At 35.2% G+C, this 13410-nt stretch overlaps 1 protein-coding gene across 6 annotated transcripts in view; it reads right to left on the bottom strand.

Annotated features, from left to right (window-relative positions):
- LOC110106183 (uridine-cytidine kinase D) overlaps positions 1-13410 on the bottom strand; it is a 95196-nt gene that overhangs the window by 36428 nt on the left and 45358 nt on the right. For all 6 annotated transcript variants that reach the window (XM_028696141.1, XM_028696140.1, XM_028696139.1 and 3 more), the window contains one exon: positions 13040-13197. In XM_028696141.1, coding sequence (XP_028551974.1) covers positions 13040-13197 — 158 coding nt within the window. The remainder of the gene's footprint in view (positions 1-13039; positions 13198-13410) is intronic.

Below are 13410 nucleotides of genomic sequence, written 5' to 3'. Positions count from 1 at the left end.
ATAGGATAAATAAAGAGGTTTTGATTTTTCAATGTAAAATCCTTTAATAGCTTTCAAGAAAAGAATTCAAACTTGAGTTTCTAAATTTTGATAAATTCTTTCGGTGATCTTTTACTTTATTTGTAAACATGATTTCAATTTCTCATTATATAGTTATAATCTTCTATCTGAGAAAAAAAATTCTAGCAAGGTTAGAAGGTGAATCTTTCCTGATTACCTTCAAAGTTGATGGAAACTTTAGTTTATGATATCTCTGCTGATCTTAAGGGAAGGGTTGCAAAGTCTAGGGGATAAACTTTGCTCAATGCTCTACTCGAATCAAAAAGATGTTCCACTTGATGGAATGAAGAGTTTAAGAGAGTGTCTTCACCCATTTATGGCAAGACGAAGCTCGGGTTGTGGTAGCAATCCTGAGATATGAGAATCTTTGCCCAAGTGATGGTTACTCGATGACATAGTTTATTGGTTAGGCCGAATCTCGTAAAAATCCTTTTTAGTTTTAGAACTCTATAGCTTTCTCATTTACATAAAATTGCTTGATTTTCTATATTTGCAAGTTATATAACACAAATTTTGTTTGATAGCATAGCTAAATGTTTGATGTTCCTTGATGTTTGGATTGGTTTTTATTTTAATATCCATTTAATTTTAGTTAGAATTTAGAGTGGGTTTTGCATTAGTAGAATGGGCAAAAGATCCATAGCTCTATAATTATTTAAAGCATGATCATTTACATACTAGGGTAAAGCAAATAGATCCTCTAGTTTAATAATTGTCCAAAGCCTAATCCTTCAAATTCTAGTAAGAGTAGACAGGGTTCATAACTTAATAATCACAAAAAAAAATTGATCCTCTATAGACAAAAAATAAGATTCAACGGGGTTAAGACAAAAAACATTCAAGGCCTGATACACTACATACGGAAGTAGCACTGATATCTCCTATAACTCGCAAATTTTTTGGTTTTTTCAAAGCTGCTCAAATTCAAAAAGCCTCAATTATGCAAATAAATAAAGAGTTCCAAGCAATTCATGAAGTTTGTGATTGGACCAAAGATATCAACCTCACAATGTCTCAATTCCAAATCTAAGATTCATACCATAATGATGGGTTTGGTTATTGGATATCATAACTAGAGGGAGTTTCTACTGAATGTCAAGCTCCCTATCATAAAAGAGTAACACTTCAAACAATGTTTCATATAATGGGTATTATTATCATCAATCATAACCAAAGGAAACCCTCATCATAAGATGACCTCAAATTTTTAAACAAATGTCATCGAGCTCTTTTCCAATGATGCCCTTTCAAAATTAAATTTATAATAGAAGAAATTTAGTCTAAATCTAAATTCTTCCAGCAAAATAAAAAATATATAAAAACCAAAAAACTCAAGTAATAATCAATTATTTCACTCTCAAAGAGTGTCCAGTTTTCCAATGATAAAAATTTTAAATTTAACCAACAATCACAAAGAGCTAATATCATATTATCATATCAAGTGTGATGTGGCATGTGCCCCCAGGCTAAAGTGGTTAGCATGAATGCAATGACACAATTATTATAGGCATCAAAAGTTCTCTCACAAAATTGAGAGGATTAATTAACCATAGATGCTTGTACTTAAAAGAAACATTAAACTATATCATAGAGTCCACACAAGAGGGCAAAATCTTTATGCAAGGTCTAATCTAATTGTAGGCTCCAAAAATGATGCTCGACTCTTCTGAAAGAGTTTTGTGCTCGAGGTCAAAATTATCATAAGGCAAATTTGGATTGAAAATAAAACACTATCCAAAGATTTCAAAATTATTTTGTGAGAACTTTGTGATCTGGTTCTAAGTATCATTTCATGGGTGTAAGCCCCTATGGTTAATTATACCTCTGAATGATGAGAGAAAACTTTCGATTAAGATTAATTGATGAGCGCTAAATGCTTAACATATAATAGTAGCAATTTTTTTATTTATAAGAGAATATTTATTGCCATTAGCTTAAAACGGATGGTGGGAGAATAATGATGAATCCGATCAAGATCCCATGATCTTGTCATCTCGGGTTGTCATAGACATTGATCTACTTATTTAGAGGAAATAATCAACCAAACCTGATTGAAGATTCCTTGTCGACAATCATAGGTTGCGTCATCCAAGAAGGCTTTATAGGCTTGAGGTGGATGTTTGTCTAAAATGACGAATTTAAATTGACCTAGCTAATAAAGATTTTGTAGCTTATTAAGTGCACTATATGATTCATAATTCAGTAGAGTTGTAGTCATTGTGAAACATACAGACATTAGTTGTGACCATAATATAATAGTGTCATTTCATGAAGAAATCACTCGGTTCTCCAAATCATAATCTCAATTTAATAATATCATTTACTGGCAAAATCACCCAATCAAAGAATATCTGAATCTATTGAAAGTAATCATGCAAATACGATCAATATGACATTGGCTATGTTTGAGTTAAGGTTAATATTACATTTTTCACCATTTGTCAATAAGTTGTTGCAAATGATGGATGATTGTAATCTTAATTCTTTAGGAAAGTAATTTTTTCTTGATTATTTTAATATTTTACAACTTTCTTGAATTTTAAAATTTTATTATGATTTGGGGGCATTTTAGCGATAGTATCAACTTCGGTTGAGATTTTATATCAACATGAACATCATTAAGGATTGATGTTTGCATGGTTTATATTTATAATTTGAAAACCCCTTCAATTATGATGTCCGATAATAACCCCCATCATAGGAGTATTTAAATGGTTGTACTCTGTTAATTTGAACCATATCAACTCTGATCGCTTGCCAAAAGAGGATCATATTCATTATTTGCGTATCATTCAAATTTATATAAATACTTTTACAAATATGCTTTTCACAGTGATATGCAAGTTTTATTGACTCTAGTCCTTGGGAGAATTATACTTCGAATGTGGGACTTACGATCATACTATTTATACAAAGCGGCCAGCTCTAGAATGTGCGTGCATGTTGACAACCTTGATTTTGTAAAACCCGAAAATGTCAATTTTAGACATCGCATGCTTTTTGATGCACCACAACGAAATTTAAGTGAATTTTTCAAAGTTGTCGGTTTTCGACGAAATTAACTTTATAAAATTGTACATAAAATTTTGAGCAAATCAGTATAAAGGACCTATATGGAATTTTTCATAAATTTGAAATTAAAAATCAAATAAGTTTCCAAATTTTTCAAAATGACTTAATAGCCCTTAAGAAGCTTAAAGAAAATAAAGACATATAAGGGAAAATTGGTCATTTTCTCTTCCCTAAGTCATTTAGAGCTTTAAGGGGACCGAATGGATTCAGTCCCCTTTCATTCGTGCGGCTATTTCTCTCGGCTGAAACTAGAGGGCGAACGGGAGGTTCATGGGCGGCTCCAGCAATGGTTTTCCGGCGGCCAATCTTGGGGGAAATCGAAGAGGGAGTTTCAAAGGAGACTAAGGTGAGTTTTTAAGCAAAGAAGTTCTCCTTTTTTATGTCGATTTCTTTACGAGAAATTTTTAGGGTTTATTGAAAACTTCACTTTTCTTTAGGAGATTATTAGGGAAGGTAGGACGGTAAATTCTAAACCTAGAAATGAGGTTTTTCTCCAAAAATATTGAGTTGGAAAATTAGGGCTTTTCACATTATTGGATTTTTAAGAATATTTCCTAAAGAGTAATGTTCCAAATGATCATAGGAGGGATTCTAATGGTAGAGATTAGGGTTTTTCACAAAATATTACTTTTCCTAATTTTTAATTAATTTAAATACGAAAATTTAAAAGTTCTAATTATTTATTTAAGTAATAGGGAAGTTTTGGCGTGCTACAATAACAGACTAAAGAAATTCATATTTCTAAAAATTAGGGCTTTTAGGTAAATCCGAAAATAAAAGGTATTTTATGATTATTAAGCTTTTAATGATGTTTAAAGAGGGCTAAAAGTATGATTTTCATAGATTTAGGGTTTTTATAAATTAAAATATACTTAAATCCGAAAATAAAAATTAAATTTTCATAGGAAAAAAGAGAGTAGTAAGATAGAAAAGTAAAGATTTAGGTCAAGGTAATATGGATGATAATTAATGAAAAGAATCCTAATGTTAAGGAGGATAATGACAATGAAAATTAGATTAGTAAGGATTGGAGTAAGACTTGAGTAAAATTTGACAATCATAGTTACTTTATCTTTGTTAGGATTTCATAGTGGGAGAGTAAACATGTTTCTATGTTACAGAAATTGTATTGTTTTAAATTTTCATTTAATTGTTATTGCAAGTTATTTACTTTACTGCATTCAAATGAATCAATGATTCATCTCTCGAATACTAAGTGATTTACTCTATATTACTACATAAAGCATAAGATAGAGCATAGTATTATGATATAAATTGCATGTGCTTTAAAGCAGTAGCACATTTCTAGAGGTGAGACAAATTTGAGTTCCCATTATTTTCCACCCACTCAGCAAACTCAAACACAACATTGACCACATGTAAACAAGTTTAATTTTCAAGAACTTGAATATAATTTAGAGAATGCAAGCATTTTTTAATACATTTGCATGTTTTTTCAATGCAGTTCCACGGTGCACTTACACTCTTTTTAATGTGTCTATATGCTCTTAAATGTATTTGCGCACTTATCGATGTGAGATAATTTTGAGTTCATTTAATTTATGGCCCAAGCAGCATTTCGATTTTTAGATTTGGGCATTAACAGTTTATCAGAGCACATTCAAGCAAATTAATTTTGGTAACTTGATTTTTCTTTTAAATGGCATGCAATTCATTCGATGTGTTTGCACAACACATGTTCATAATTCAAGATACACATGCAAGTTATTTAGTGCATTTGCACTACGCACTTACATATTATTCCATGTATTACAATAGATCTTAAAACTTTTCTAGAGAACCGCCAGAATAACTCAAAAACTATCTAGATTTTCACTATTTATGTAGATATTTTGACAGTTAGAATGCATGCACTTTCCTTTTAAAGTTCAATATTTTGTCTTCTGCCCACTAGCGTACATGTTGCAGAACCAAATGACAAGTATTACTTTTTGTAACTTTGTTGTGCATTTAAAAAATTTTATTTTGTTGCTTGTATTTAGACCAAACGACGATTCAAATAAACCCCCACAATATGATTCATTCACCTTTAAACAAAGGCTCTCATTTGGTCACATTTGGGTGTAGTCAAACTTCATAACTTTGGATGTTCTAGAAGTCAGTGAGAGATCATTTTCATCCTTGTTTGGCGAGATGCCAAGATCCGCACTATCCAATTCTATGTTCAATTTTGTGTTTAATCCTATTTCTTTGCAATTCATTTGGCGCAACATTCATTATATTTAAAATAATCCTTGATATTTGATTTTTTCAGCTTTATAATTGTATGTTCAATTTTAACTAATCTATTCTAGAGTCCACAAAGTTTATGAGTTTTATTTTTTCAAGTACGATTATTGAAAATTTCAACAGCCTCCTAGCAACTCATCCAATTAAGAAGGCATCTCCAAAGAGTATGGCCTACCCACCAAGCTTAGAAAGTTTACATGGTCAGTGTCTTCAAACACCACAATTGCGGGTCTTCTATCCCATGATATCAAAAAAGTCATACATAGGTTTTCATGTATCTATTTAAAATTTAAGAATAACAAACATGAGTACTAAATTTTGAATTTATACACTATGCTATGAATTGTGTGCATAGGCTTACCATCTTCCATGAGTGTCATCTACAAGTTTTGCCAGCCTTCCTAAGAAAAAACGTGCACAAATTCCAATCACCGCATCAAACGCACTGCAATCAGATTTTAAAAAGTTTACCTATTGCATTGTGAAATTCTTTAATAAATTTCCTCCGCCATGCTAAGAAAAACGTGCATAGATTTTGCTTTCCACACCAACATGTTGAAAATGGGATTTTGAGACTTTTATTGTAGTTTATACCTATGTGAGGAATGACAAGAGGTGACATGGAACTTGCAACAAGTCAAAAAAAACTACCCTTTCTTTTTTTTAATCCTTCTAAAACCTCCACTCTTTTCTTTCCTTTCTCACTTTTTTCTTCCTTTTTTTTGACAACATTGTTTCTCTATTGTTTTCACATAAATAAATATATATATATATATATATAAAGAGAGAGAGAGAGAGGGAGATAGTGTGAGAGGTTGAGAAAGTGGATGAGAAATAGAGAGAGGGAGAGAGAGAGATAGATAGAGGGAGATAGTGTGAGAGGTTGAGAAAGTGGATGAGAAATAGAGAGAGGGAGAAAGAGAGAGACGGACAGGAGTTTGAGTTCCCCGAGTTGACAGTAAAGTGATGCCACAGCTGTTGAATATGATTGGCCTGAGTTTGCTTGCATGCACACTTTCATTCTTGTTCATGGTAAAGCAAAAGCTAATTATGGAAATTAGGAAGCCATCCGATAAAAGAAAGAGAGGATGGATTTTCTGTAAAATATGTAATATTTGAACTTCTTTCACCATGCTTCTCGATTTCAAATTTGTTGGTTTTTTACCTAAAAAAGTCTTCACGGATGTCCTTTAAGGGCTTTAAATGCATTTGCTTAATGCAGTTTGAATAACTTGTACTTTAAATATAGAGAAGAATTTCTTTAAACCAGTTCAGCTTCAACTTTATGATATGTGAAAACATCTAGTATGCAATTGGAATTATTTCTTCCAACCGGTCTTCCAGAACTGTTAACTACTTTCTCAAATTGGGAAACTCCGCAACCTTACCAACAGCTGTTGGAGAATTTTTGTATCCTCGAACGGATTGCATATTTTATAATCGGGCACGGCATAAGAAAACGATATATTACCCCGGAGGGTAAAAATATCATCTCCTTATGGACTCAATCATAAAATTTACAATTATTTAACAGAGATTCCCCCACTCGATGTTTGGTCGAGCGGGGTTTATTTATTTCTGGGGTACAGACATCCCATAGGGGCAAGCCCCTATGGTTAATTACATCCCAAGTTGCCGCTCCCCACTCCCTCTCCCGCTCTTGTTTCGGGACGGGTTCGGACTGACAGCACGAGGGAACAGGTCCACCGCCTATAATACCCAATCCGGCTTCCTCGTTGCTTGAAACGAGGTGAAATGTGCTTGAGTACATTGGACCCAAATTTTGGGTGAGATTTGAGAGAATATCTCAGCCATAAGTTTGGATTTCTGGTTTGGGAAGTTGATTGAGCCCAAATCAATCAATTGGGGCTGAAATTGGCTCCGAATTGGGCTCGACCCGAATCGATTTGAGTCGATTTGGGTCCGATTTTGTTCAATTGAGTCAATTTTGCGAAATTGAACTCCGATTGATGCCGAATAGCGTCGAATTGGGTTCGACGACGCTCGACTAGGTTCGATTGGGTTTTAATTGATTAAATTTTATTTTAATTAAATTAAATTGATTTAATTTAATTAAATTGGAGTTTAATTTGAGTCGATTTTGTCTCGACGTCGATCGATCGAGTCGATCGAGCGCGATCGAGCCTAGTCGGGCTCGATCGGAGTCGAGTCGGTGCGAAAATATTCGTCAACAACAGCAGCAAAGCAAGTTTTTATATTAACTAAGGTTTCTGCAGCCCATGGAAGATCTCTACTTGCAAATACATCTTTGACACTCAAACTCAAATGTATCAAGCTAACTGCCTTCTTGAGCTTAAGAAAGATGGAGGCGGCAATGGAAGGGAAGGAAGAGTGGATTCAAGTAGATAAACGAGTTGAGCTGATTAATTAATCGAGTTTGACCTCGAGATTTATTCTATGAGTTACAGCTAGCTCGCTTACTATGAAAAAGAAAATGATTAAGAAATTATTATAATAAAATAATAAAAAATCAAAAATCAAAGAAAAATAATAATAAATAATCGCTTAATATAATTGATATGATTTATATAGTTTTGTACTTAAAATTATGAGTGCTAATATATTTTAAGTACATTTTATATTAGAGATTTTTACTTGCATAACACTTGAAACTATCTTATTTACGCATCTAACACTATAACTTTCATATTTACTATTCAGCCACCCAAAACATTAATAGGTAACCTAAAATACCACTCCAGTTACGTCCGTCTACCCGAGCTTGTCATTTGCGCGGAAATCGTCCCGATCGTCGTCGATTTCTCCACGCCGGTCACTCCGCCCAGCCGTCTCCAAGCCTCGTCCTTCGATTTCTGCATGCCGGCTCCGCTCATCCTTCGATTTCTGCACGCCCACGCCGGTCACTCTCCAGCCGTCTCCGCTCATCCTTCGATTTCTGCACGACGGCTACTCCGCACAGCTTTTCTCCATGCTAGTTGTTCCAGTTGATTTCAGCACCGAGGTACTGATTACTTCAATGATTCAATCCTTTCTTGTCCTTAGTTTTCTGGAATTGAGAGTGTGCCATAATCTGGAATTGAGAGCCATTTAAATCTCTTGTTTAAATAAAATCTCACAGTACTGAAACAGAACTTATATTTATGCTCTAATAGTTTGTGTATTTATGCTCTAATAGTTTGGAATTGAGAGCCATTGAACTTATATTTAGGCTCTAATATTTATAAAATCTCACGGTACCGAAATAAAATATCATGGTACCGAAACAGAACTTTAATAAATTTACTAATTAGTGTTTTTATAGATATGGACTGCAATGATTTGTGTTCTGTTGTCTTCAAATATGGAGAATATTGGAATGTGGTGAAGGGACAAAGCATGATAAAATATGTTGGTGGAAGTCAGAAAACTTTGAAATTTAAGAGAAGTGATATTAATTTGTTTTTGTTGAAAGAACGTACTGAAGCACTTTGCACATGGATTCCGGGTCATGCATACGAACTGCATTATCATGTTAATGGAACATCGCCAAAAATATACATGCCGATTTTGAATGATACCGATGTAATGGACATGCTTACAAGTTCATGTGATAGCAATAGAGTAGAGGTGGTGATTGTAGTTAAAGATCATGAAGAATATATGGGTTTTATAGATAACACTCAGTGCAGTGATATGCAGAACTTTAGTGTGAATATACCGAGAGGCATACCAAAGCTGATACAAACCGAGAGATATACCGAGAGCAATATTGAGTAAACACTGATGTAGAAGCTAATTTATATTATATTTCATAGTCATAGTTACATCCAAATGATTGAGTCCTAATCAACAATCAACAATTACAAATACAGCTGCTAAACAAATTTTTCATAGCAATAGCAACAACTAAACAGGGGAAAAATCAACTCAAACAGAAATCAAAGATTTGTGTTAGAAGATCAAAATCTAACATTGTCGACCTTGCGTTGTTTAGTGCGACCCTAAAAAAATAAACCAGTTGTCAGCTAACCAAATCTGTAAGAAATGCTTTGCTTGTAAGAAATTTTGAAAACCTGATAGAAATTTTCAAAAAAAACTTAAGGGAAGCAGAGGCGTTCGAGAAATTGTGTTAGAATATCAAAATCTGACCCTGTCGATGCCAATGGAAGCGAGATCTTCAGATACAATGGAGAAGACAATCCCTCTCTCGACCGGAGGAAAGCCAACGCCTGCGAAAGCGTTCGAGCGGCGATCGAGCAGCGACCGAGCGGCGACCGACAGGGTCATCGACAGGGCGACCGAGCGGCGACCGAGCGACGACCGAGCGGCGAATGAGCGGCGACCGAGCGGCGACCGAGCGACGACCGAGCGGCGAACGAGCAGCGACCGAGCGGCAAACGGGCGGCTCGGTATGTTTCCTCGCGCGACTGAAGCCAAGCGAAAAATTTTTGACGCTTTTTTTGACGGAGACCTAACAGAGTGTTAGAATAGAAATAAGTATGAGAAATAGGTGGTATATAAGTAAATATATTATTTTAGGTGTTCGATATGTATTTTCAGTACTTTCAAGTGTTATGTATGTAAAAAACCCTTTATATTAATATATCTTAAATGAGTTGGCTAGCGAGCTGACGAATCAAGGTATGGCTGGCTCAAGCTTGGCTCATTGGCTCATCAAGCTAGGCTCACAAGCCATTTATCGAGCTATAGCCCAAGCCGGTTCACGAGTCAGTTTGACTCACCTACACCCCTAGGTTTAGGTGATGCTCAAAGGACAAGGTTGTTCGAAGAGGTTGTACGGTTGATGCATTCACATTTTTAGTTTATTTTGTTTTGATGTAATTTGAACAATATTTAATTGTGTTTTGGTTTTTTTTTAAAGCTATCCAATGATGGAAAGCATCCAATGATCATGGTAGGATGTGCTTGGGCATGGCAAGTCTTGGGTTTGCTTGCATTTGGGTCCTTTCCGTCCTTTGGGTGGTTTGCTGTATTTTGGTTTGGGCCTTGGTTGCTCTCGGGTTGGGCCTTGGCTACTCTCGGGTTGAGATAAAAAAGTTGGGTTCTACTTGGTGCTAGCTCATTAATGCTTGAGCTGAAGTTTAGCTAATTGTTTGGAGGAGTAATTCCACTTTCTAGCTCATAAATTCATAAAGGTATGTAGAGTGAAGCTTGTTTCTTCCAATTCTTGTGTATCCTTGGTTTCTTCCTTATGAATTAAGGCTGTGGGTTGGTTTCCTTTTCGTTTTTCTCCCTGGCTGCTTTTCCCGTGTATTCCTCTGTCTCGTTTCCTGGCTTGGCTCCTCGGGTCCCTCTCTGGCTGCTTTCCCGTGGCTCCCTGGCTGTGTTTCCCGTGGCCTTCCTGTTTTCTGTGCAGAATTTGTGGGCTGTTTGTGGTGGCCTATGGCCTTTCATTTCCCCAAACCTAATTGGTTGAGGTTGGAGGTGGTATGGCTGTTTGGCTTCTTTCTTTTGCTTATAAATTGGAAATGTTTTGGAATGAGTAAGGTTGTTGAAAATTTGAGCAAAGCCTCTACTAAAAACCTGAGGGTTTCTTCTCTTGGAAAAGCTTGAGAGCTTGTTCCACCCCCTTTCCTCCTCTCTATTTCTTCTTGGCTTCTAATCCCTTCTTCTCTACGCAAGTTCTACTCCACCTGTATCCTTCTTATAAAGCATTTGTAAGTTGTTTGTTGGGTGATTTTGGAGACATTTGCCGGAGGATAGGACGTTGGACCCTTTTGCAGTGGTGGACCCTCGGTTTGCAAGCCTACGCACTATTTTCATATATTTTCCTACTCTCGTTGCATGTGAGGAAACTGCTTGACGGTTGTTCTGAGGATAGCATTTTTATGTTATAATTTTGTTTTGTTTGATTTGACTTTTCATTTATTTGGATGTTTGTTTGGATGTTTGCAAGTTAAAGTGAATCGAGTTTGGTTTTATTGTCCTTGTGTTCTCCAACTTGACTTTTCTTTATGGTTTGCTGCATCACAGTGTAGAGTTAGAGACCCTACTAAAGACCATGGTTGAAGAAGCTCGTCAATGAGCTAGTAAGGGAGATTTGTCGATGAGAAGCAAGAAGTTTAGGAATGACAATAGTGTTTGCAGCATTCATAAGAGGGTCGTGGGCTTTGATTATGTAGAAAGGAGATGATGGAGGCCAGTATGAGAGCAGTTAGTCCCACTTACATCTTCATCAACAAGCTCTTAGCCTCTTATTGTGACTTCCTTGTTATGTGTTGTTAAGCATTTCAAGTAATAGTATAAAAGGTAGAACCAAATGATCGGTCATGTCATGGGCTTCTTTGACAAAATTCCATTGCGACTCATTCTTTTCATCCACATGCCACTTGTGTCATTGATGCCTTCTTCTAATGAGCCCTCAATCATGAGTTCCTTACCATCTTATCTATCATTGAAGTTTGGGGAGATTGAGTAGGAGATAAGAGGGGGTGTGTGAGATGGTGAGGTCAATGAGTTCGATAGAAAACGAGAATAGGGGGAGAGCCCATGCAGGAGGTGGGAGAGACTTTTAGTTAAGTTTTTTTTTACGTTTATGATGGCATGAGCAGACGGATGGGAAGATATGAGATAAAAGATGTGGAAGATCAACGTAGCAAGATGCAGCACCAAGATTTGTAAAAGGAATTTGAAATTTTGGGGTTTTAGGAGATATGGATTGCATATTATATTTGATTTAATTTTTAATAAATTAACTTAGGTGGAAATAAAATAAATTAAGTATGATTTTACTTCACATAATTTTCTCATCGGTCATGCGTTTTGAATTCACATAGTTGCCTCGAGTGTGAGTAAATTTTCAATTTCCTCTTGTGCACTAATCCGATCAATATAAATGTCATTTCTAACAATTTTCTATGTTCTAGGCGCAACGACAAAATATGTTTTGTTAAACGGACAATGATTGGATACTTTGTGGTCGAGGTGTTTCACACCAAATGTGGATGGCATTATGTTGATTGTCTACAGCTATAATCGTATTCAATCAAATCCACCGTGAAGATCCTTTCACAATAATCTAGATGCTCTGAATGCATTGACGCGATTCATTTTGTGAAAAAAGAGACTTTCAGTAGTTTTAATTGCGTCTGATACGGTTTGAATCAAATTTGTATGAAACGGTGACCATTGTCCATATTGTTTTTTATCGTTGTTGATTGAATCAACTATGGGTCCTTTTTCTATAATCTTGACGCTCCAGACACATCGATGCTATTAGTTTTGCAAATGGACGATATTTGAGTAATTTGTCTAGTGATCGATGCAATCCTGGACTACATTCATGCAATGCATCTATTGGCTATCAATTTTGGTCGGATTCAACTGAATCGATTTTTGAGAAGCCACCTAAATACAAACAAAGCCCACAGTAGGATAGTGATATGAATAGGAAACAGTACATCAAACAAGAATTAAGTTTTAAAGAGGCATAATGACTTTTATACATGATGTCTAATTGTCAATCATAAATATTCAAGAAAAACTTTAAAATTTTATAATATAGAAGTCGTAGAAAAGATGGGCATTGGGAGCAACACATATTCCATTAAATAAAATAAAACTCACAACTGAGCAAAAAATGAATTTTCAAAAGATTGAACAAGTTAACAAAATAAGTTGAACTTGACAGAAAACTGCAAAGTTAGTAACCCAAATAAAATAGCTAATATGATACCTTTGATAACAGTAACAAATCCAATGAATTAAAATCATCATACTTCAAGTCTTTCACTTGTTCAGACTTGTAATAACTCTCCAATGAGATTACTTCACAGCCAACAATATTAGCCATTTTCTGAGCCAAACTAGTTTTGCCAGATCCACTAGGGCCACCTACAATGTTTCAAAGAAATTAAAAATTCATTACCAAGATTGCATTCATTGTAACACGGAGGCAGGTAAGTCATTGGGAATAGAACAGAAAAATCAACCCAAGCATATAAGTAAACAGTGAATTGAGAAGAAAGGAAAGAAATTAAAAAAAAAGTAATAATCTTATGATGAATCAAGTATGTGCATGGGAAGGGAAATTCATAAAGCTAAAAC

This window comes from Dendrobium catenatum, unplaced genomic scaffold, assembly GCF_001605985.2.
Source record: "Dendrobium catenatum unplaced genomic scaffold, ASM160598v2 fragScaff_scaffold_716, whole genome shotgun sequence".
Taxonomy (NCBI): domain Eukaryota; kingdom Viridiplantae; phylum Streptophyta; class Magnoliopsida; order Asparagales; family Orchidaceae; genus Dendrobium; species Dendrobium catenatum.
Note: the sequence above shows the minus strand (reverse complement) of the source record. Positions and strands in the feature narration are given on the sequence as shown.